General features: G+C 45.4%; 1 protein-coding gene across 3 annotated transcripts in view; it reads left to right on the top strand.

The window, feature by feature from the left end:
- Positions 1–25,762, top strand: part of SPEF2 (sperm flagellar 2) — a 104,272-nt gene that overhangs the window by 43,968 nt on the left and 34,542 nt on the right. For all 3 annotated transcript variants that reach the window (XM_060280326.1, XM_060280325.1, XM_060280324.1), the window contains exons 19-30: positions 861–1,019; positions 3,708–3,788; positions 4,138–4,274; positions 5,141–5,268; positions 5,368–5,506; positions 7,822–7,959; positions 10,369–10,529; positions 12,149–12,323; positions 14,430–14,673; positions 18,238–18,357; positions 22,827–22,965; positions 24,068–24,297. In XM_060280326.1, coding sequence (XP_060136309.1) covers positions 861–1,019; positions 3,708–3,788; positions 4,138–4,274; positions 5,141–5,268; positions 5,368–5,506; positions 7,822–7,959; positions 10,369–10,529; positions 12,149–12,323; positions 14,430–14,673; positions 18,238–18,357; positions 22,827–22,965; positions 24,068–24,297 — 1,851 coding nt within the window. The remainder of the gene's footprint in view (positions 1–860; positions 1,020–3,707; positions 3,789–4,137; positions 4,275–5,140; positions 5,269–5,367; positions 5,507–7,821; positions 7,960–10,368; positions 10,530–12,148; positions 12,324–14,429; positions 14,674–18,237; positions 18,358–22,826; positions 22,966–24,067; positions 24,298–25,762) is intronic.

Here is a 25,762-nt window from a genome sequence, read left to right as displayed (position 1 = left end):
CGCCAAAATTATTAAGCAAAATTGCGTACAAAAATGTGTACATTAGAAGAAATTCACTGATGAAGTTTCATGAGGACTTTAAAAAAATGCAAATTGATGCAGAAATTTGGAGAATTTAACTTAAGGTTAGAAGAATAAGAAGTTAGGAAGAACTGAAATTCAAAGATTCACCCATCCCTATAAATAGTTCATAATTTGATTCAAGCAATGCGTACCAAGATGATTGATTAATTAATTGAAAAGTGTTAAATACACAATACCCATACAGCAGGGAAAATCAACTGGCTATTCACATATCATTTTCCCCTCACCAAAGGCATGAATAAACAAGGGTGCTTTTAAATGTTGGTGGAAGGATGTCAGTGCTGCAGACAAGCACAACTCCATCAAGAGGGAGTTCCATGAAGCCACCACAAAGAAGGTCATGTCTGTTACCATTGCAAATGGAGCAATGCTCCCCCCGCCATATCTTAGAATTCAAGCCATCTGGTATTAGGCTCTTGCAGGTAACTGCACCTCAAGCCACTCAGGGCTTTCAATATTAGCCCCCAAAACTTGAATTGCCAGAGATCCCGCAATGCATTTGGATTCAGTGTGACGTGATCCCACTCTGTTGCCCTGCTTAATGAATGGGTGGCTGCATTCCATCCCAGCTGCAGCTTCCAGACCATCTTCTAGGGCAGCCCTGTGGCGGAGTACATTGCAGTAATCCAGCAGTGAGCAAATCCTTGGAGTTTATGCATTGTATCCATTGTCTGCGACATCCTGGGGAGTAGCTTTCAAGTTGCGTACCAACAATGTGGCAGAGAGATAAAGATATATGAGTTTGTTGTTGATTTGTATGTGTTTTGCTGCTGAAGGAATAGAAGAGGAAAAGAGAGAAGCTGAAAGACTGCAAGCGCTAGAAGCTGCCAAGGCTTTGCCACAAGAAGAGGTTCTGGCAGTCCCGGTAGAAAAGGTGGAGGAACTCACCCCTGCTCCCTCTCCAGAAGTGCTGGAGCCGCCACCTGCAGTAAAAGGTTGGTGGTGAATCATATAAATACACTGTAAATCAATCATGAATTCAGGAACCATAAAATGAACTGAGAACTCCCTTTTAAAAAAGTGACAAACTGCAGCTTCTTTCTTTATAGAACTTGCACACATGCAAAAGAAATTCTGCTGGTCTAACAGAAACCCTTTGGGCTTTTCTGCAAATTCCTCAGCTATTTAGCCTACAGAATAACTTCCTTTCAGTTTGAATTTCACTCTAGGTGAAATCCTGGGGTGTTATAGGGGTGTGGAAACCCTTTCTGAGGTATTACACTCCTCGTTTTGAAACTATTTGGGACTGCCAAATAGACTCTGAAATTCTGCCTGCTGCTAAATTTGAATCTCATATGGGAGCTCCTTCCTAAGCAAAAGACTGTGAAGGATTTCATGGCTAATGAAAGTTTAGTGACCTCTACTTGAACTGTTAGGGACGCGGGTGGCGCTGTGGGTTAAACCACAGAGCCTAGGGCTTGCCGATCAGAAGGTCAGTGGTTCGAATCCCCGTGACGGGGTGAGCTCCCGTTGCTCGGTCCCAGCTCCTGCCAACCTAGCAGTTCGAAAGCACCTCAAAGTGCAAGTAGCTAAATAGGTACCACTCCGGTGGGAAGGTGAACGGCATTTCCGTGTGCTGCTCTTGTTCGCCAGAAGCGGCTTTGTCATGCTGGCCACATGACCTGGAAGCTGTACGCCAATAACGCGAGATGAGCACCTCAACCCCAGAGTCGGGCATGACTGGACCTAATGGTCAGGGGTCCCTTTGCCTTTACCCTACTTAAACTGATGTAATATTTTACATGTACTGACCTTATAGATCATGTGACTGGTCTGTTAATATATTCTTGTATGTGCAACAAACAGACTCTAAATGTCACAGATATAACAAGCACAGGTGCAAAATCTTAAGTCATACTTGGAGTAGAAATCAATGAATTTTCAGGAAAACCAAAAGAGATTCTGTAAGTCTAGCAACATTTATTCTGCAAGTATTTTACATTGATTTCAGCAGGTTTACTCTCAGTATAAGTTAGTTGGGTATCTCTTTTTATAATTAAGCTGAACAGAAACAAGCAGTTCATATGTAAGTAGCCATTGGACCAAATCCATGTGAATGACTTTCCCTGCTGTAGCCAAGTGTAGGATATGCTTGAGTATGGACAATGTTTTTTGTGGCCTGTTATGGCTGACACTTTCCTGATCTCTTACTGTGACTAAGAGGTTTGGAGTGAGTTGCCAAGACATTTCCTCCTCCCCCACCCAACCCCTGCCTTCTCTTGTGCCTCTTCCCACTGGCCTTCCCTACCCCCTACCCCACCCCAACAGCCTTAGTTAGGGGAATGGTGTGATTTTGTAGGAAATGCCTTCTCCGTTATTAAGGGCAAAGGTTCTGCTGAGAACCTTTGGCTCAGCTCTAGGCTACATATGCAACAGCCCTGACAAGATGACCTCTTAACCAAGGGCTTGCAAATTAGCATCATGCTCTGCTTTCAGACCCCGGTTATTGTTAACCCTGGTGAAAGTTGAGGCAGATGTAACCCATAGTTAAGGCATTGCAGGAAGTTTCAGAGCAGATGATTGTGGAAGAGGCAAAGGTAAAGGTGCCCTTAATCTCACAGCCTGCTCCTGATCTCATAACCATGTTTAGAGATCTGGAGCACTAAATGTGTGCCAGAGCTGTGAGCTGAAACAGCTGCATATGCACACACTTTGTCAAGCACATCAAATTTCTGAAGTGGTGGTAGGGGAGGAGGGGAAATGGTCTTATCGAAGACTTGCAAAAGCCTTCTGAGCATGCACAGACATTCCATTCTCAAAAGGAACTTTGGGGAGTGGAGTTTCAAAATAAAGACCTGCAGTTTCCCAAGTTATCAATGCATGCTCTGAACATGGTCAGAAGTCTTCACTTCAGAGTGAGGAACTCCTTAGGACTGGAGGAAGTTGGGGACAACCTGTGGTCCTATGAAAAGGGCCATAACCCAGTGGTAGAGCATCTCCTTTGTATGCGGGAGGTCCCAGATTGAATCCCTGGCATCTGCAGCTAGGGTTGGGCATGTTCCCTGCCAGAACTCCTGTAGTCAGTGTAGACAATAATGAGCTGGATGGACCAGTTAGGAAGCTTCTTTTATTCCTATGTTGCTCCACATGCTGTTGGACTACAACTCCCACCATCCCTGGTCATTTACCATGTTGGCAGGGGCTGATGCGAATTGAGAGTTCAATAGCAGCTGTTTAGGATTAACAGCCCTTGGGTTAACCTGGGGTGGGGGAATATAGCTTTCTATTCCTCTTGCTCAATGAGGAATAGGGGGAAGAGAGAGAAAACCACACTTTTTAGAGTTCACATGTGCTGAAGTAGCTTAGAAGCAGCCTTCAACCTTAGCTGCAGTGGCTGCTTTCCCTCCGCCACCACCCTTCTGCAGTTTGTAAAAGTGTGAAAAGCAGACAGGGGGACGGAAGCAGGCAGGTGAGAATCACAAGTGAAGGTGAAATTTGAAGTTGGTCTTGGCTCATAATGGCTAGCATCGTGTTTTCAAAGCCAGAGCGTGGGGGTTTCCACTTCCAAACAAAACCCTCTCCCATCCCTCTCCACCCCTGCATAGAAGAGTGGTTCTGCACTGACATGGCTCAGTTAACATGTGCCAGAATGTTTATCTGATACATATGGAATTTCCCTACAGAGTCCCCCCCAGGAGATTCACCTAAGAAGGGTAAAAAGGGGAAGAAAGATAAAGGAGACAAAGGAAAAGAAGGTAAATCAGGTAAAGTACAGATTTATTTAATTTTTACAGCACTGTTTTGCTGACAACCACAAATGACAGCTGCTTTCACTTTCACTTTCTCCTCCTCCAAAAGCATCTTGGCAAGTTTTGATTAGGCAGGGGAAACATTTTGGTTGGCAAAGGGAAGAGGAAGACATTCCCAAGCCTGAAGCAGGACCTTTCCCCGATATATACTATAGGGCACCTTGAATGATAAATAATATACTCATAAAATGTCCATCAATCAAAGGCATTCAGGGAAATCAGCCAATGTTTGTTACTCACAACCTATTAAAGTATTCCTAGGTAAAATACTTTCCCAAATGTTAACGGTGCGTTTATATTTAAGGCACTCCACGAGGGAAAGACAAAGGGAAGATTGCGCCACCTTCAGCTGAAGATGTACCGCCTCCCCCTCCTGTAGAGCTACCTCGAATTAAACCAGGATCAGATGAATGGGTTTATGTCGATGAACCACTTCCTCAAGTATGGCCGTCCAAAATCAGCATTGCATTATGGTGGTCTTCCTTCCTTCCTTCCCCACCCTCACCTTTGCCCTGATGTTTCGAATGGCTTCCAATGCCATGGTAAACATAAAATGGAAAGGTTTTTTTTTGCAAAACTGGTTGACCAATTCTTGAGATAGGGAGAGTTGTATGCACTGCAGCCTCCCCTTAGGTTACTGCAGAAGGCAAGAAAAGTCTTAAAGCAAAGTTATTGGGTTGAATTTAATGTCATGCTACAACAGATGTTCTGTCAGTGTAAACATTTCAGCTTGTCAGATGGAACGATTCCCCTTTCCTCCCCCTGTGTGCTTTTCTGCGGGTTCTCCTGGCTCCCCCTGAGGCAATTTATGGGGGGGGCACAGAGAAAGCCACATTGCACAAGATAAGGCTTGTAGATGAATCCCATCCATGGTGGTTAAGGATTTGAATTAGGAGGAGGAATTTTAAAAGTGCAAATTAGTAAAAGGATTGTTATTATTATCATCCTGCCCAATTTCCAAGGCGTTTAGACATATATCCTCCACAACACCATTTGAGATAGTTTACTGAAAGACAGAAATTGGCTCAAGGCAACCCAGTGAGCTTGGAGATTTGAAATGAGGGCTTTCCCTTTCCGTTCGTAACACTTTGCCTATAGCATGACACTGGCTCTTGCCAAGAGGGTGGCTGTGTCAAGCATAGGATCAGCAATGACATGGCAAGAAGGCTTGGAAGTTGAGGTGAGAGAAGAAAAGAGAAAGGGGTAGAAGATGGTGCAATAACTTAATATACCCCCTTCCTGACAGCATTTTAGTTGGGCAGCCCATTGGTTGGCACATAAAACCAATGCCTTTTAAAACTTAACAGGAAGTGCCTGAATTTTTAGTTCCTTATTGGGAAGCGGTGGAGAAAACCTATATGAATAACATCAAAGCCACACTTCGATGCTTCAGAGGTGAACAGCATGTCATCATTCATTATCTGTCACATGCTAGGTAAGCCAAGGGGATTTTTTGACTCAATGATATGCACTGTTCCTGCCACCATCTTTTGTTTATTGAACCTTTGGCTTCTTCTCATTTCGTTGTGCACAGAAATCATTTCAGGGAATTCTTAACACGCCCCGACCACAAGCAGGAGTTTGTGACTCAGTGGCAAGCCGATTATAACTCAGTGGCTGATGACCTGTGGGAAGACGATGAAACGAAAGAAGAGCTGCATCAAAGGGTTACTGTAAGTGGCATCTGAAAGTGTTGGATCACTTGCTGAGCTTTGTCGATCTGGATCTGGCCCTGAAGTAAACAAGAGTGCAGAGAAAGTAGACTGTAATTCTCAAGCGCCTAACTCTTGAAGTCTCCAGTGTTTTATCGGATAGAGAATAGGCCAATCTGTCAATTTCGGTTTTGCTCAGTTTCTCACTTTTCCAATCTGAATATCAATTGGACACATTTCTGCATCAGTTTCTTTCTTTCTTTTTTGAGGATTTTAAAAACCAGTTCACAAGCATTTTAGTGTGTATTTCTTCGAATGTATCCATTTTCGTATGCAATTTTGCCGAATATTATAATGCATCGTATAGTATAATTATTATAATGCATTGTACATTATTTTTATTAATATATGCATTTTTATGTATACTTTCCCCACAATATACACATTTTGGGAGGCTTCTTCTTGCCTGGAAAACTGCATGTGAATATCAAAGGATAGCTACATTTCAGTTCACATACAGTGGTACCTTGGGGTTACAGACGCTTCAGGTTACAGACGCTTCAGGTTACAGACGCTTCAGGTTACAGACTCCGCTAACCCATAAATAGTATATCGGGTTAAGAACTTTGCTTCAGGATGAGAACAGAAATTGTGCGGCGGCAGTGCAGCTGCAGTGGGAGGCGCCATTAGCTAAAGTGGTACCTCAGGTTAAGAACAGTTTCAGGTTAAGAACAGACCCTCCTGAACGAATTAAGTTTTTAACCAGAGGTACCCCTGTATTGCTTTAGATCCCTGGGAAAGGTGCCCTACAGTCAGAGTAGCACTGTGGCTCTCCAGAGGAAGAGGAAATAGTTGAGGCTCGTCTCTTGACCTAGGTGTGATATATCTGGAATGCCTGTCCACTGGGGTGGAGAACCTGTAGTGCTCCAGCAGTTCTTGGGCTCCAGCTCCCGCCAGCCCCAGCCAGCATGGAGAATGGTCAGAGATAATGGGACTTGTAGTCCCATATCTGGAGGGCCACAGCTTTCCCACTCTTGCTGTGCACCTTTTGCCTAAGACCTACAGAGTCTGCATGCATAGATGCAAAAGTTCTTGTGGCACAAGAGCAAAGGCCATTTTCAGTATACTTTTAGAAATTTTACTTGGCTGTGTCATTTCCATCAGTGCATTTTTGCTGTTTGCAAGACAGACATGAAATTGTCCCATCAGATGATTGGACGTTAGATGCATGAGATCTTACATTGCAATACTGAGGAAGTGTGAGACTTTAACTTGAAATTAAGTAGCAAGAGAACCGGGACTAGAAATCCAGCCCTACCACATGACATACCCAAAGCTTATCTCCAAAGGCACATAGCTAATGTGGCTGCTGACCACAACACCTGTTTAAGTTACTGGGAAGAGAAATTTATGGTATCCTCTTCTCTGGCAGGTCAGTGACTCAGGCAATAGAGTAGTGGAAAAGTGAGTGGCCTAAAAGGAGTAAAACATGAAGCTTGGTTTGGTTCAGGGGGATATTTTTGCTTATTGTGGTAGAAGGCACCTGCTTTTTCTTAAGAAAAAAAATTTCTCAGCCCTTATTCATAAACCACTGAGATGAAAGCCATTAAGATAAAAGTCACATCCATCAACATCTGAATGGGAAACTAAGTTATTCAAATATGCAGTGATATGAAAATTTACAGGCTACATGTTTATGAAAGAAGAGAGACAACAGTATAATAATCTTATTCCAAACTGGCATAACTTTATTATTTCCTGAGAAAGTTCCTGTTTTAAGACATGTTTTCAATACATCACGGCAAACTGCCATAGTAATGTCACTATTTATGGCAAAAAAATAATAATCCTTCAGTAGCACCTTAAAGACCAACTAAGTTTTTATTTTGGTATGAGCTTTCGTGTGCATGCACACTTCTTCAGATACACTGAAACAGAAGTAACCAGACCTTTATGTATATTCAGAGGATGGGTGGGGGGTGATGGGAATGGGTGATGGGCTGATAGGAGTGGTAAACCTGTTGATGACTGTTAACAACTGTTAATGACTATTTATGGCAAGTGTGGGAAGCCTACAACTCCACCCCTGACCATTGGCCTTGCTTGCTGGGGCTGATGGGAGTTATAGTTCAGCAACATCTGGAAGACCGAAGACTTCCCATGATAACTCCTGGAGGGCACCCAATTGGCTAACCCTGGTGTGGGGTCTCATTTAGAGACTGATATGTGAGCTGGAACTAAATATCAAACATGCACTTAACTGTTGTTTTTATTTCTGTTGTGTTTTTGTGAAGCATTTTTGATGTTTTGGTACTTTTCATTTTTCATCTTTTCAGGACCTAAGAGATCGTCTGTGGGATATCTGTGAAAACAGGAGGGATGAAGCTGAGCAAGAGCGTAGTGATATCATGAACGATGGCTGGCTGCCAGATCGATTGGCACTTCTGATGAACCACATCTTTTCACTTATGCAGGTCTAGCAATATTATGTTGTTGATGTATTTTTTTTTATAATCTAAAGGGTGGGTGGGTGACTTTTACACTGATGTGTGTTTTGAGCCCTTGACTGAAGCTATAACCTAACTAGGCCATTAGCGAAACATATTTAGCTACTCTATGGCTATGAGCAGCATCCTCTGCTTTGCAAATTGAAGCGTTAAGTTCTGGTAAGCTGCTAATTGTTTGTATGCTCATTGTGCTGCTGGATCCAGATGTAGCTGCACACATAGGGATGTAAGAAGGCATCTTCTCCCATTCTGCCTGTGTTTGTCACATGCAGCATCATTTCCATTCATCTGCAGTTTGTCTTCCTCCGAAACCTATGTTATTTGTCTCACTATCCACTGTAGCAGAACATTACAACCTTATTCCACCCCATTCATTTTAGTGCAAAAGTGGGGGAAATGCAATCTGTTAGGTATTGTTTGGGGACAGAAAGCAACAACAATGGCAAATACCAATTGCGTTCACTGGATTGGTTTCCTTTCTGGACATGGGAAGCGAACACCAGCAATTTCCGATCCCGTTTCTCCTTTCATCAGAATTCCCCAGCATTCACATTCATGCATCAGTGTTTATGCAGCTTGAGACTGGTTTGTTTATTTAACAAAATTTGTGTTGCACTTAGCTTATAAGTCTCCAAGCAGTTTACAAAAAAAAAAAAAAGTTGGGAAATGAAATTCAGATCGTCATTGCTGTGCAAATCAGCATGCATTCCAGAATTCATTCTATGTAGTGCAAGGGCAAACTGGTTGCCGGTTCATAGCTTTTGGCTCAGTTCTTTCTCATTTTGCTTCTGCCTTCCTTGGCTCTGTCCTTGTCTTGCTTTTGCTTCACTTTGTCTAGCCTTGCCTTGATCCCAGGACTTGATCCTCTGGCTTGGCAGTAGATGGATCTGACATTGAGCTAAAGAGCACAAGGCCTAAACCTGGTGTGCTTTTCTTCACAATTGGATAGCAACACTCATGTTGATTGGTTTGGAGTCCCCCCCCCAACACAACACCTTTGAGACTGTGGCTTTGTGAGTTTTCCCATGAAAGCACAGCACTGTTTTTGCTTTTCAGTTATATATTTAGAGGCTTCTGTTCTAATAATAAATCAAAAGTATGACAGGTGCATAATGCTTCTTGCCTGCACTTTGAAGGAATAGATGCTATGAACTTGCCAAAATCCGCCTGGCACAACTGCTCATTCTGCAGTTAAGCATATTTATAGACTGAAAGTAAGGAGTTTGCATAGGGCCAAAGCAAGCCTTACAGGGCCACCATTCACATGTGAGACCCATTTGCATAAAAAGCAGGAAAAAGAACATATTGGGAAAGGGAGATGAACGTGCTCACTGTGCTTTATCTCAATGGCTCTACGTCCTTCTCCATTTCCTGAAATCCTGGAGAGCCGCTGGTAGTCAGTGTGGACAATACTGAGTTAGATGGACCAATGGTCAACTCAGCATAAGGCAGCTTCCTATATTCCTCTATGTGAATGGGCCAGCATCGCACATCGTTTGGCCCTCTTTTTTCTGGGCAGAAGAGTGACTTCTAGGGCCATTGTAGTTATCCTTTGCTACCTGTCCCTTAACCTGAGGTAAGAGAATGGGAGCAGGCCAATGGATTGCACATGCTCTCCCCTTTCGCATTCAGATTTGCCTCCCCACCTCTGCTAAGACTAATGGCTAGTCATTAGGTTTCCCCCGTGCCAACCTTGATTAGCACAAACTAGGGTTCGTTCCTCACCAGGGTTTGAAGGTGGCTGCAAGCAGCAAACTCTGGTTAGCAGTAACCCTGGTTAAAGTCAGTGCACAACAAGGCATGTTTTAGATTGATGGTGGGGGGAATTAACATGGGAGATGAGAAGCAAAGGGATAGGGATAGGAGAGTACAATCTTTTGGAGAAACCCTCGACCACGGTTTCCAAAAGGTCCTCAAGTTTCTGGGGGTAGGAATGCAACAGTTACAACTGTATAGTTCTGGTATGGGTAACATAGTGAAGGACTTTCTTGGTTGCTGTTAAAAAGAACATTAGGATTTTTTGGCTCAAGCTAGATAAGGAAAAGCAATACTCCCATATCTCTTCCTCATAAAATCCAGTTGTGAAAAACACATAATAGGATATCATTGAATCACATAACACTTGGATGTTACAAGTGAAAGGGTGGAAATATGTGGCTGCTGCAATATCATGGTTTTGTCCTCAGTTGTGTCTTTAGTATGCTTGGTCCTAAAATTATTTAAATGTTGGGTCCATTCTTTGAATCTATTCCCCTCCCCCCCCCCTGCTATAGCATTTTGATGTTTTAGGAACTGCTTTGTGAATTATCTATGGAGATAAGGTGTCAGGAAATACTTGAATAATTTCTTGTTTTGTTTTCCTTATATATCATGAAGAATGAACTGGACCGTTTCCAGGATACCAAGAGGCTTTTGCATGACTATTACAGAGGAATGGAAGGCAAAATCCCAACGGAGACCAGCAATGAGTTTGCCAGAGTACCTTTGATAGATCTAACTGACAAAGAACAACCCATGGAAGAGGGCAAGACTAGAATGTACATTTAAAATTGTGGTATTGTAATAATCACTGAATGTGGGGGGAGGAGAGAGGGAGGGAGAATATAACTGATTAGGGAATAGAGTAAGCTATGTGCATGAATGGGGAAGTGTAAATAGCTCAGTAGTCAACCCCACACCTTGCATTCAGAAGATTCCAGGTTTAATCTCTGGCATTTCCAGTTGCAAAAAGGCATCTCAGATAGCAGACATTGGTAGATACTTCTGGTCAAGACCTTGGAGAGCTGTTCCTGCTGGTCAGAACAAGCAACAGTGGGCTAGATGGACCATTGGTCTGATCTTGTGCAAAGTGGCTTCTTATGTTCCAATAGTACACCTGTGAGAAGAATTAAAGGTGACAGCTTTAGGTATTATGGTTGTAGTGAAGTAAATAGTTGCACTCTTCATGTAATCAACATAACTGTGAATTCATAAGAATTAAAAGTCTGGAGAGAGGGCAGGTGTATGCATCCTATACTTACCCTCTCCACCTATCATGAATATATGCACACTGCACACTCGTGCACAATGCAGTGATGTGTGTGCACATTCACAAACACACAAAATACCTATGCTTTGCTCCTGGACACTCACCGGGTTGCTAAAGTGCAAATTCAAACCCAGATTAGATCACCAAATGAACAAAGGTACTTGTGTACATGCATGCATAAAGACAGAATACCAAGCAGACACCTTTTCCCTAAGCTCAGTTCTCTGTTCTTGCAAGCCAAGGGTCATCACTCTCTTGCTGCCCTCTCTTTTCCCCGGTGGCATAAGTTCCCAGGAAGGAGGGATTGATTGATTGTTATGCCACTCTGGGAACTGTAGCTTTGTGAGGGGCACAGGGAGTTTCCTAATACCTCTCAGCAACCTTACAGTTTCTAGGATTCTTTTGGAGAAGCCATGACTGTTTAACGTGGTATAAAACTTCTTTAAATGTAAGGTGCAGACACGGCCTCGGTTTTACAAGTGCCATCAGGGAACGAGAGTAAGATTTGGGTTCCTTCCCACCTCACCTACAACAGTACAGGTAGGATGTTGAGAGTAAACTGTACATAGATGAGTATGGGTCACCATCCATCTGCTTCAAAAGAAGAGGAAAGGGATAGATAATTTGGCAGGAACTTCACCCATCTACCCTGTTTCTCATATTTTAAGACATACGCATAAAATAAGCCATAGCAGGATTTTTAAGCATTCAAGGAATATAAGCCATACCCCGAAAATAAGACATAGTGATAGGCACAGCAGCAATGCCGGCCACGGCAGGAGGAGGGGGAAAAAAATAAGACATCCCTTGAAAATAAGCCATAGTGTGTTTTTTTTGAGGAAAAAATAAATATAAGACATGTCTTATAATATGAGAAACACGGTATGTGCCTTGGTTTATACTGAATGTCCTGCACGCAATGGGAGAATGTTGGAACTTGAGGCTTGTCCCATGCACCATTTCTATGTAGAACGTAAACAAGAGGCCTGCATGGGAAACCAGCTTGCAATTTTTTGTATGAGACCTTTATAATGAACAGAAATATTCTCTTACAGAGCAAATATACAAATTTAAGTTTTAAGAAATGAAGTAATTATGTTGCCCCCCCTCCTCTGTTTCTGTTTTAAGAATTCCTCTGAGTATACACAGAGCTGCTTCTCCAGAACCAAAGGACAGGATGAAAGCAATTCCGGTCAAGATGAAGGATGATGTCTTTTCTGAAAGTATAATCTTTAATTTTGCCCCAGAAGAAAAACAGATTACAGAGATGTGGCATAATATTGTAGCCACAATATCCAACATGGTAAGAAAAGCCGCAAGTAATAAAGAGTTCAAACAGAGATCTGGATAAAGCCATTAAGAATGTAAGAAGAGTTTGCTGGATCAGGCCGGTGACCCCTTTATAGCCCAGCATCCTGTTTGCATACCGTAGTGGCAAGCCAGGTGCCTGGAGGAAACCCACACTCAGGAAATTCAATTTCCCAACATTGGGCATCCTGCTTCTGACCATGGAGGCAATTTGGAAGCATCCTGATAAATGTTTTGCTGACTCCAGTGCAAGATTACGATAGTGTTCTCTGTTTAAGAATTCCCCTGAAGACAGAAACTCTGATTTGTGCAAATTTTCACAGTTTTAATTGGGCATTCTCATCTATCATATAAATGTGCTAGCACTCTTCAGATAATCCCTTCAATATCTCAAAAAAGGCATTTCTTTAGAGAATATGGTGATAAAAAAATCTTTGAAATTTGATCAGTTACTTACATGATGAAACTGTGAAAGTCAAATTCATCACTGAACAGCTGTAGTTAATTCCCCCCCCCAATCATACATAAACAATTTTTGAATTGGCTGCAGAGATCCCATGAGTGGAATGCTGCCGAGAGGATACTCTCACTGGCAGAAGGGGAAGCAGTTTTCATTTATTCCCCTTGAAGCCCCATGCGCCTCTCCCAAAATCTGCAGAAGGTTGGTGAGCCTTTCAAAACAGTGCAAGTAGAAACAGCAAAAACCAGTCTCCTCTCCAGGCACGGTGCTAGGGCTTTTTGCGCCCTAGGCTAAATCACCTTCTGGCGCTTCCCCCGGCACATGCGTCATGACGCGTGCACAATGCCACTGACGCTGCTGCGTCCCCTCCATAGGCAGTAGGGTGCTGAGCTCTCATTTCAGCTCGCGTGTCTCCCGCCTATGGAGGGGACGCTGTGAGCTCCTCAGCAGCCGCGGCAGCAAGCGAGCGGTGCCGCCGGCAGCAACAGCGCCTGTAGCTGAAGGCTTCAGCTATGGGCGCTGCCGCCGCCACCGCTCGCTCATTGCTCCCGGCGCTGGCGGCAGTGCGGGCGGCCGGCGGGCAGGCTTGACAGTGCCCCCTCCATTTCGGCGCCCTAGACCAAGGCCTAGTTTGCCTAAATGGAGGCGCCAGCCCTGCTCCTCTCCCCACTCTCTCCATCAGCAGGAGCCCCCACTGGATTGAAGATGCTTCCATTCATGGAAGATCAAGTCTGTGTCCATGTCTTGTATGTTTCTCTGTCTCTTATTTAGGTAAAGGATAGCAAGTATGGCGTTCTCCAAGTATTTATTGGACTCCAGCTCCCATCAGCCTCAGCCAATATCGCCAACGGGCAGAGATTATGGGAGTTGAAGTCCAGCAAAGTTTGGAAGCCTGCAGATTATCCATAATCTAGATAATGTGCATTCGTGAAGATGGTCTGTCTTTTTTATTTTATTTATTGGGTTCATATACCACCCTTCATCAAAAGATCTCAGGGTGATTCACAAGACAAATATATAAGATAAAAACACAAATGTGTAGTTAAAACAAAAACAATAGCCCCTTCTCCCACAAACCTCCCTGAGGAGAGCATTACACAGACAGGGAGCCACTGCAGAAAAGGCCCCGTTCTCATGTTGCCACCCTCCAAACCTCACATGGAGGAGGCACATGAAGAAGGACCTCAGATTATGAACGCAGAGTTCGAGTTGGTTTAAATGGGGAGTGGCAGTTCTTATATAAAGCCCTATGGATCTCATCCAAAGAGTCCCTTACATGAGCAGAAGGCTCTTCTCTTATTTCAAGGGAGGGTCTCCAGTATCTGCCCATTCATTCTGTGGTTGAAGGCCCCATGCTACAGCCTGTGCATTTCCAGAATGTTGTAAGAGCAGAAGAAGAGTATGGGAGCAGTTATATTAGATTCCCACCAACCACCTGGAGCAACTTGGGGACCAGAAGGAGAAAGTTCAGAAGCCACCGCATGATCTCTGGATCCCAACCTATAGAGAAGTAATAGTTTATAATGTTAAGTGGTCTGTTTCATAATGACATGCTGGTTATTTACAATCATGAAACAATTATCATTGTGTTCAAAATGCTCCTGCTGCTTTTTTACTTAAGTGTGACCCTTTAAAATCAAGGTTACGGCTGAAATACAAGCAAAAGAGGCAGAGGAAGAAAAAGAACGGCTTCAGCAAGAAATGAAAGAAAAAGAGCGCCAAAAATCTTCCCAAGCAGAAAAGAAGGGGAAAGAAGGGAAAGGGAAAAAAGGGAAAGGAGGAAAGGAAGCCAAAGGTGGAAAGGATGCCAAAGGTGGAAAAGGAGGGAAAGATGCCAAAGGAAAGGAAGGCAAAGATGCCAAAGGGAAAAAAGGAAAAAAGAAAGGTAAATGAAATGCAAGGTAAAAGAGGGAGGATTCTGGATAAATGCAATTGTGTTTGATCAGTTTCTTTAAAAAAAACTTTGCATGCCCAGCAAAACAGAGGAGGGGAGTTAAGGAATAACCCTTACTGGAGCCTGTACACACATTGGTCCCCCTTTTCAGGTGTTAGTTCAGGGACAGGGAACCTGTGGCTGTTCACATGTTGCTGGACTACAACTCCCATAATCCCAGGGGCATGGGAAAGGGGGTGGGGGGGCTGCAGCCTGCCCTGGGTGTCATCCATGAGAAGGGTGACAAAATGGTGCACCGCGGGGGGGGGGGGGGCGGCACTTACCCTGGGGCCTGGCCTGCAGTGTGCCCATGCCACACGTCTCTGCTGAGAGTGATGCTGTGTCCCATGCTTCCTCAAACGGCAGCGTGGGGCTTGCGTCCACCGCGCCACCCCCCTGGGCAGATTTCCACAGCGCCCCCGTGCGTGGATCGCTGCGGTGCCCCCATGCACGGATCACCACAGCGCCCCCATGGCGGCTAGCTACGCCCCTGCACAATCTCCAACCATTTGCCATGCTGACAGGGGCAGATGGGAGTTGGAGTCCAACAACTAAAGCAGTCAGGTTCTGGTCTAAAAATGACATCTAAAATTAAGGTAATCCACAAGCTCTAACTATGCTTCACTACTGTATTGGAATACAGTATACATAGGAGATGTATTGTTTAATGCATGGTTTTATTATGGCTGTCAATTTCCCCTGTGTATTATTAATGATTGGTTGCAAGTTCACTGTGGCTGAAAAACAGCATACAAATGTAAAAAAAAAAACCAGTAACTTCTGGAGGGTCACAGGTTCCCCACTCCTAAATTAGACTGTACCCAAAGATATTTCCTGGTCTGTTGTCAGAAAGAAGTCTTACAGTTCAAAAAGCAAAGCCATAAAAGCAGCATTTGACACTCGGTGTTATAGATAAATGCTGTTTGGTATTTTGGCATTTTGTATCTTGTCATGTTACACTTCTGTGGTGTTCAGAGCCAAACCATTTGTCCATCTAGCTCTTTAGGATGTCAGACAGGGCCTACCTGGAGATGCCAGGGATTGAACCTGGAACCTTTGGCATGGAAACCATTGAGCTATGCTGCTTCCCAAATGGGCACCCATGCCATCTGACCCAAGCAGCAGCAGTAAGGGCAGCAGAAACACCTGGGGAATCAGGGAGGGGGGGGTTGCCAGGGACCATTTCAAGGAAGAAGGAAAGCCCAGGACCACGGTGGTTGGGCATCAGCCCAGGGGAGGAAGGTCTGCATTAATGAAAAGGTCATAAGCCCAGTGTTCTACGTATTTCAGAGATGGGTGTTATTCTCCTTATGACCACTGCTGCAGATCTAGAGAGGCAGCAGCACCACCGCAAGGGAGCTGATGTCCCCCCTCCCAAGTGGTGCCAACAGCCAATGATCCTGAGAGTTCTGAGGCCTGGGATCCAAGGAAGGTGACGTTGCCTTATTTTTGAAGCTGCCTCTCTTCAGAACATCTGTTGCTGTCGGCATCAAACAAACCTGGTCTAATACCCAGTGGCTGTGTCTCTTCAAAAGGGCTAAGGCAGCAAAAGGGAGCTACTGTGGGATCTCAGATGCTTTTCAGAGTCCTCTTCCAGTCTACCTGCTGGTCTGGCTATTCTGGGCAGATGGGAATCAATGGATCCCAGCCCTCAGAACTCTCAGGATCTGATTTGTTGTATTCAATCAAGTTTTAGTCAAGGACTAATGGACCTCAGTCATGTTCACTAATTTCAATGTGTCTACTCTGAGTAAAACGTGCTTGAATGCCACTCACTGTTGTTATGGCATGCTTTGAGAACTATCATGGTTGAATAGCGGTTATGCTATTGTAAAATGAAGAAATAAGGTTCGTTCTTGGAATATCCGAATCAGTAGGTTTTAATTTTATTTCTTGATTAGATTTCTTTCCCACTTTTCACCCAAGCAGCTCAAAGTGGTGGCATGCATGGTTCCCCCCCTCCCCATTTTATCCTCACGACAACCCTTTGAGGTAGGCTCAGCTAAAAAGTAGTGACTGGCCCAAGTAGTGACTGGCCCAAGGTTACCTGGTTTCCCAGACCCTAGTCCAACACTCTTAATTGCTACTTTACATTGTCTTCTAGAGACTGGGACCACAAATATTCCCAGAGATGGCTTTCCCCAAGTTTATACACCCTTCTCATTCACAACCCATCGGACCTCTTATTCCCCTTTGGCAATTAATTGCTCAGATCTACTTCCTAGTATAACAATTACTCTGATATATGCCCTAGTATAACCACAGTTCAGCTAAATAAAAAAATTCCTTCAGTAGCACCTTAAAGACCAACTAAGTTTTTATTTTGGTATGAGCTTTCGTGTGCATGCACACTTCTTCAGATACAGTGAAATGGAAGTTTCCAGGCACTTATGTAGAGAAGGGGTGGGGAGGGGTGGGGATGGGGAGGGGGGATCACTCAGAAGGGTGGTGGAAATGGGTGATTGACTGACTGATAGCTGTTGATGACCGCAAACGACTGCAAATGGTTTTGCATGAAAAAGCAAGGGTTGAGATGGCTGGAGATCGCTTATCATGTATAATGAGATAAGAACCCGATATCTCTGTTCAAACCAGGTCCCTCCATGGTTTTGAGCTTGGTGATAAGTTGCAATTCAGCAACTTCAGTTCAGCTGTCGTTACTGTTAGAATCATAGAATTGTTGAGTTGGAAGGGACCCCAAGGGTCATCTAGTCCAACCCCCTGCAATGCTGGAATCTTTTGTCCAATGTTGAGCTTGAACCCATGACCCTGAAATCAGCATACCCACCTCTTATTTCTGTGGATATTTCTGCCTTGCTGATAAGTGGCCTTACATGTATCCAAAACCAAACAGAATTTTTTTTTTTGCAAGGTCAGGGGTGCAGTAAAAAACAAGATTTTCTTAATTGGTTGTCATGAATTGGTCAGCCATGAAACTCACTGGTTGACCTTGGGCAATTTACCTTATTTCCTCCTAACCTACCTTACCAGGGGAAAACCAGATATCCGGTCTGCACTCAGGTATGCCCTACATGTGAGTAATTCATGCATAAAGTTGATGAAGCATCTGAGTGTGCTGGTTTCATGATGTAACCGTCCTGAAATGCTTTCCAAGCATTGTTTGTTTATTAAATTTATAGCTTGAGTTTTGTCCAAAGGGCTCAAGAAGGCATGCATTGTTACCTCTCACCCTTCCTTTTATCTTCACAGTTTGAGAGTAGGAGCCTGAGAAAGACCCTGGGCCACCCAGGAAGCCTCATGGTTGGATGGGGATTTGAACCCTGGTCTCCTCAGTCCCAATCTGATGCTGCGATTGCTATGCCACACTACATCATGATCAAATGAAGCTGTCTCTTGTTGCCTCTATTCTGTTTCTGTTTCTGAAATGTTGACAAGTTCAGTTTTGCCAACATTTTGAGTTGTGTTCATTTTGTGAAACGCCCAGTAGTCTAAGCATTATGCATAGAGAAATTTGCAGGTTCTTTTATGTGTAAAAATACGTGGTTCTCCTTGCAGGCAGTCATTCTCCACCGGAGCCAACGCCAACGCCAATTCCTTTATCACCGGAGGAACTGAAGAAGCTAGAACTGAGGCTTAAAATGAATCAGGAATATTTTGCTGCGCTGGAGCATGAAGGTATGCATTAAATTTCAATCAGGTAAATTCAGAAACAGCTCCACATTTGCCATTTAGGGAATGCTTAAGCTGGAAAATAGTGGGAAAGAAAGGCCATGGATTGCTTTAAATATTCAAAATGCTGCAGCAGTATTTGCTTGAATGTGTTGTAGGCATTATGCTTAACCATTTTTATCACTAACCATTATTTACTGCTGTTATGTATTAGTGTATATAGTTTTCCCTCAGGTCCTCAGGTCCTTGACAGTTGTTTTAGGAGGGAACTTTAGGAGGGAACTTTGAATGATGTTTGATACATTGTTTGAGCCAGCCTCTATAAAAGCAGGCCAGCTCGGCAATGCAGTTCAGTTCTGTTCCAGCTTCCGAGTAAAGAGCTGCTTTGGAGAGATTGCTGTGTCGTCTGCTATGTTTACCCACAACTTAACACTGGCATTCCGTTCGGTCGGAGATAGTGTCCTGGAAAAGTGGGCGAGTGGTGCTTCCCTTCCGTCCGGAAAACGGTGACTGAGGACGGCGCTGGTGCCAAAAGGTGAGGCATCACAGGCAAGGACCAGCGGCCTGGCTTCACTGTACCGTACTAGCACACTGTCCAATGAAAGGAGAGCCTTGACCGCATTGAAGGCCGTCGTCTCCCGATGACCCCAGGACCAAGGTGTCTTCGTGCTGAGGAGTCGGTGGAGAGGCTTGGCTACAGTCGCTTTGTGGGGCAGGAACATGTTATAAAAGTTTAGCAGTCCCAGGAATGCCTTCAACTTCGTTTTGTTCTTTGGGGTGGGTGGGGGCCTGGTGGATGGCCCGGATCTTGGATTCCGTCAGGTGGAGACCGGAGGCGTTGACACGGTAGCCCAGGAACTCCACCTCCGGAACAGCGATCTTGCACTTCTCTCTCTTTGCCTTGAGTCCAGTCTCCTGGAATCTGGTCAACACGGTGCGGAGGCACTCGAACAGCTGTTGAGTAGACTCGGGTGACACCAATATGTCGTCGAAGTACGGCACCACGGCCGGAAGCCCCTGCAGGAGACGCTCCATAAGGCTTTGGAAGATGCCAGGAGCCACACTCACCCCAAACTGCAACCGGCGACACCGGAACGCCCCTCGGCGGGTGACGATCATTTGGGCTTCCGCGGTGGCGTCATCGACTGGCAGTTGCTGATAGGCTTGGGCAAGGTCCAGTTTTGCAAAGACCTTGCCTTCACCCAGGGAGTGCAGCAGGTGCTGGACGACGGGAATCGGATAAGCGTGCTGCTGAAGCGCCTTGTTGATTGTGCACTTGTAGTCAGCGCATATTCTCACCGACCCGTCTGGCTTGACCAGTGTAACGATGGGAGTTTCCCACTTGGCATGATCCACCGGCTCCAAGACGCCCTGGGCGATCAACGTGTCCAGCTGTTCATCCACCTTAGCTTTCAGGGTGAACGGAACCCGGCGTGGCTTAAGTCTGATGGGGGCGACTTGTGGATCCAAGCTGAAAGATATGGGCGTGCCTGTGTATTGGCCCAGGGTGCCATCAAAAACCTCGGCAAAGTCTTTGATGAGGGCCTCTGTTTCAGCGTTGGAGATGCTGTTGATGCCGGTGACTTCCATGCCGAGGGCATCAAACCATTCTAGCCCTAGGAGGCTAGGACGTGGACCTTCAACCACCACCAGTCGGAGCAGGCCCGAGAATTCCTTGAAGGCAACCCGGAACCTGTCGACGCCTACTACGGGAATGTCATTTCCCTGGTAGTCTCTGAGATGTACGCTGTGCTGGTCAAGTTGCCTTTTCGACAGCCTGGGCAGAAGTATTTTGAGTGTGTTCCAGGACACGATGGACATGGCAGACCCGGTGTCGATCTCCATATCACACGGGGCTCCTTCGATAAGCACCGTGATGTGTAGCTTGCATTGTGTCAGTGCGTTGGCTTGTCCAATTGAGGTTCCTGACAAGCAGTGGCAGAATGGTTAGCGCGAAACAGCTTTCGTTGGTGGACCGGAGTGAAGACTTGGCCTTGCGAAATGGTGAAGGGGGCGTGTCAGACGGAGCTGACCGGCATACCTTCTCGATGTGTCCTTTTTTTGAACACCGCCGACAGATGGCGTCCCTGAATCGGCACTTAGCGCGGGCATGGCGGCCTCCACAACCGGCACAAGGTGATTGGTCTTTGATTTAAATTTTCTGTGCTCTTGCTTGGTTTGGTACACGTCGTCGTCTTCGTCTGAAGAAGAAGTCTCATGGCTGCTAACCTCCTCGTGGTGCACCTGAATTGGCTTCTTAGTGGAGTGTGGGTTGCAGGCCTTGCGGATCTCCTGGGCGGAGAGTTCAGCAGTTTCTGCGGCTGCGACCTCCTCCATGGCCTTCTGTAGCGTGAGGTCTGGCTTGGCGAGGAGGCGCTGCTGCAGACGGATGTTCCGGATTCCACAGACGACTCGATCCATCAGGGCGTCATCAAGGTCCCGGAACTCACAATGTAGGGCAGCCTTCCTGAGAGCAGCAATGTAATTGCTGATGGACTCCCCCTCGGCCTGGTTCCTGTGGTAGAAGGCGTGGCGGGCAGCAATTTTAGACTGCTTGGGCTTGTAGTGGGTACGGAGCTTCTCTTGGAGCGTGTCCCATGGTGCTGCCTTAACGGCTAGAGGTGCAACCAAGGCCCAGGCTGCCTCGAATGCCTTGGGGCCGCATAGACTGAGGAAGAGACCCCGCTTCCGCTCATCAGACATCGCTGTCAGCGCATTTGCTTGGAGGAAGCAAGCGAACCGAGCAAGGTACGTATCCCATGATTCAGAGGCTGGTGCGAACGGCGGTAGAGGCACGAATGAAGCCATGGTTCCGATGCCTACGTGGATGGCGATGGAGGGCGCACAGTGCTCTAGCCAGAACGGTCAGCTCTGAATGTGATTTCGCTCAAGTGATCAGCTCATTGCATGTCCGATTCTGGCTGTGCTCTGCTGTCCTTCAATCCCACCTTCGTCGCCAGTGTTAAGTTGTGGGTAAGCATAGCAGACGACACAGCAATCTCCCCAAAGCAGCTCTTTATTCGGAAGCTGGAACAGAACTGAACTGCATTGCCGAGCTGGCCTGCTTTTATAGAGGCTGGCTCAAACAATGTATCAAACATCACTCAAAGTTCCCTCCTAAAGTTCCCTCCTAAAACAACTGTCAAGGACCTGAGGGAAAACTATATACACTAATACATAACAACTGCCATAACCCTGGATAAGAATTGAAACCTAGTGAAACCATGTTGTAGGTTGCTAAACTAGGCCTTGCCCCAGGAAGCTGTATATAATATGACATCAGAGAAACTTGCTTGTTATCGCCTTGTTACCGGAGAAACTGGGGGAGGGGGCAGGGGAAACCACCATAACCATGGTTTGCTTGTCTCAGCTGAAATATTTAACCTTCGATAATGAAATCCCTGTTTTGCAAAGCCATTTCAACCCATGGTTTCACATCACACTTGCAACGTTTAGGTATTATGATATAATACTAACTAACAACGGTTAAGGGAAACTAATTTTGGCAGTAGCTGCAAGGCAGACAACTAGTAGAAGTGAGTGGCCACAAATATATTTATCCAATTATTAAGACAATTTTAACCCACCATTCACTGGATGACCTCATGGCGGAATTATTTAAAGCAGCAGCAAGCCAACAAAATGAGAAGTAATGTACTGTATATAGAATAATAATAAAAACTATTCCAACATAAAGCCACTCTGGGCGGCTTCCAACAGAAAAATAAAACACAGTGATCTATTAAACATTAAAAGCCTCCCTAAACAGGGTTCCCTCAGATGTCTTCTAAAAGTCTGTAAGCCCAGGTAAACGCATTTTAATCTGCCACCACAATGTCAGCCGTGTTGGTGCCTATTTAACTTCTGGGGAGAAGCCATTACACAATTGTGGAGCAATTTAGGTGACTTTAAAAGCAGATTAGTGGGGGGCCTGCTGGCCATGGAGTAAGCTGCAAAAACTGAGAGCTCCTGGATAAAATATTTTAAAAGGATTCCTCACTTTCTATCTATCATCTATCTATCTATCTATCTATCTATCTATCTATCTATCATTACTTTGTTTAAAATAATAAAATAAAATAGTAATGCAGATTAGACAAATTCCTGGATGCTAAGGCTGCTTGTCACTAATGATGGATATATACTATCTCCAGCATCCAAAGCATTGTGCCCCAGAATACTGGTGAACAACTGTGGGAGACGGTGATTGTGTCCAGGTCTTGCTTGAGGCTCACTATAGGCATCTGGTTGGCTGCAGTGGAAATAGGCTGCTGGAACGGATTAGCTTTCGGTCTCAACCAGCAAGTCTCTTCTGTTCTTCACAGGGCTCTGACTTAGAGCAGCCCAGCTTAGACCCATCGGATCAGACTGCCAGTTTCCCAAATAATGCCTCCCCCTAATTAATGCTTGATTGCCAGACCTGTAAAACAGTGTTTGTATTCTTACTTGTTCTTAAACCATTTTTTTTAAAACAGCGGAGGCTGCAAAATCTCGGCTTGAGCTGTTGAAAGCCAAAGCACTCGCTTTCACTGAAGATCTGCAAACGAAAGCAGAAGAAACATACAGGAATATGGAAAAATGGCTTGGGGAGAGATTCTTGGCTGAAATGGCAAGGTAATGCTTAATTTTGATGAAAGCATTGGAATAATGGAATCATTGAACTGTAGAGTTGGAAGGGGCCCCGAGGTAATGCGGGAGGCTTTCGGAGGAAAGAGGAATTTCGTGCAAGCCTCTACAGGAGCGGGTGAGGTGGTGTTCAGGTTGGAGTTGCACAGAGGCACACTCAAGGCCAATATGGTACCCTTGCCTGCCATCTGCCACCACCTCGCTGCTCCCCCTTCTCTCAGTTGTGAGTCGGGGACCCGCCACCCGCTTAGAGATAAATAAGACCCCAGGACACTTTAAAGTAACTTCATTGGTTACAGCATGTGAGTGGTATTAGCCTTAGGCATTGAGTCAAACAACTACACATGACTCCACCCCGCTCAGCGGGGAGTCATTCAAGGGTTAACAACCAGTGGGTGGAGTCTGTTGATACAAATACAACTGGAAGCTCCCCCTGATGTCACCGGGGGTCGTGCCATGGCCCTAGCCATCAGCAGGGCGTCGGACAGGATCCACGACCGCCGGATCCCTTTAAAGGAATACTCAAAAAGGGGAGGGGTAGGTGATGGCCACAACCTGCCCTCCAACACATCACACAGATTCCAATGCCTAACCACCAATACCCGAAAAGTTGTGATGGTTTGCAACGAGGTAGGCAAAAAACCAAGAGGCTGGTGCCAATTTGCCAAATTGATAACAATTCCTACCAGGCTCCCTGGGCAACCAGGGCAACCAACCAAAGTCCATAGCAAGGTCTAAAGCACAAATACGACCGAAAGGGAGGGTGGGTGATCCGACGACTCCAGGCAGCAGAATAAGGGCATGGTGCCACCGCAGCCGCTTGAATACGGCTAAACCCTGCCCCCAAGCCAGCCCTATTGGCTGAGTGATGGGCGCGGCGCGGCAGCCAGGAACTGATGCAGGGGCCGAATACGCCCCCTGCCGATGCGGGAACTGGCTCCCGCTCACAACCCCTCCCCTCTGGTAAAAGGAGAGGCTTAAGCAACATTTCTGCGGAGAAGCTATTGGCTGTGGCTCTGTGTACCAGAGCTGCTCCTGGTTAAGCTTTTTAACCCCTCTGCCACTGTTTCTTAAATATGTATCCTTACAGTGTCGACAAATTAACCGAGGTTGCACGCCACCACATCGAAACCTCTACCAAGATCCAGCATGAATTAGTTCTAGAAGGGGTAGAGTTTTACATTAACGGTGATGTCAAAGTCTTTCCAGATCCTCTTCCTCCACCTCGCCCTCCATCGGTAGAAATGCCTTCAAATGGTACTTTAACTATTTCGCAGCTTAGCACGCTTCATAAGCAGTTTCTGCAGGTGGCACCTAAAGGTAAGAAATCACCTCCTACATATGGTTGTTTTAAAAAAAGTTATTTATTTATTATTTATTTCCCCAAAGTATTTGTATCCTGTTCTACACACACACACACGTACCAAGGCTTACACACGGAGTAGCTTACAGCGATCAGTAACAAGATGATCTCTGCCATGAAATACTGACTTGAGATTTAAAGCTACTAACAGTTTTATATCCCTGCTAGCAGTAATTCTGGAACTTCTTACAATGGTGAGTTCCAGTATATGGAAATGCTTCTTTCGAATATAACTAAGAGCAGCGTCAAATCACTCACGAGCCATGTAGGTTACCTCACACATTAACAGTCCAATCCGATACATCAGGCTTCCTCAAACTTGCCCTCCAGATGTTTTGAGACTACAATTCCCATCATCCCTGACCACTGGTCCTGCTAGCTAGGGATCATGGGAGTTGTAGGCCAAATCCATCTGGAGGGCCGAGTTTGAGGAAGCCTGCTATACATCATGGGTCACCGATGTGGGGCTTTCCCTGGTGCCTACAATGTCCCATCCTCTGCCTATCCTCCTCCTTAAATTACTCTGGAAGGATGCCTTCCTTAGCCAAGATAAGACTTTGTGCAGTCTGTTTGTGGCACTGGGAGCGATTGGGGCAGCAGTATTACAGTTGAGGAGGGAAGAGTTGTGGCATGCATGTTGCACCCACATCAGTTTATCCACTTTGCAAATGTGCTCACAGGACCAAGACGTTTAGCAACCCCTGCTGTAAATATTTACTTGGGAATAAGCCCTACTTTGCTTCTTTAAGCGCTTGCTCCCAGGAAAGGTTGAGTAGGATTCCGAGCTACATTTAGAACATTAAATACTTTTTAAATGGGTTGTTAATTGAGCATTCTTCCTGGTGTGCTTTGCACAGTGTTTGCAGGGAGGTTAGGCGACATCAGCCTGGAAGCAAGCTGTAAAACGTGCTTTTTCTGAACACACAGATCTGCTCTTATATATTGACACTGACCTGGTAACAACTTACCATCAGCATTAGCATCGAAACATCTATCCCTGCCTTCTTCCCAAAGGAGATTGTGGTCTATTAAATGGTTTCCCAACTCGGTGCCCTCCAGATGTTTTGAACCACAATTTCTATCATCCCTGATAGAAATATGACTCGAGCTGACAGGATGGCACCAGGTTGGGGAAGGCTGGTCTGTAGCAAGCTATCTGGAGTAGCCAGATGCAAAAGCAGGCAGGTGTCCTGCACCTTTTGATAGTTGTGAGGAAGGGGGGGGGATTTCTGTAGCTATAGTTCACCATGCAAGCCGCACCTGCTGAAAATTCCCTCTTCCACTCAGCTATTAAAAAGTTCAGGAGCCTTGTCCTTGTTTGTATCTGGCCCAGCCTAAAGCTATCAGGGGGTAGATATTTAGTATCGGTCAAAGACAGCCTTGCCACTCCCCACGCCAAGCCCTGTTGATAAAATCTCAGCT

The sequence above is a fragment of the Zootoca vivipara genome, chromosome 11 (genome assembly GCF_963506605.1).
Source record: "Zootoca vivipara chromosome 11, rZooViv1.1, whole genome shotgun sequence".
Taxonomy (NCBI): Eukaryota; Metazoa; Chordata; class Lepidosauria; order Squamata; family Lacertidae; genus Zootoca; species Zootoca vivipara.
This window is presented reverse-complemented; position numbering and strand designations above follow the sequence as displayed.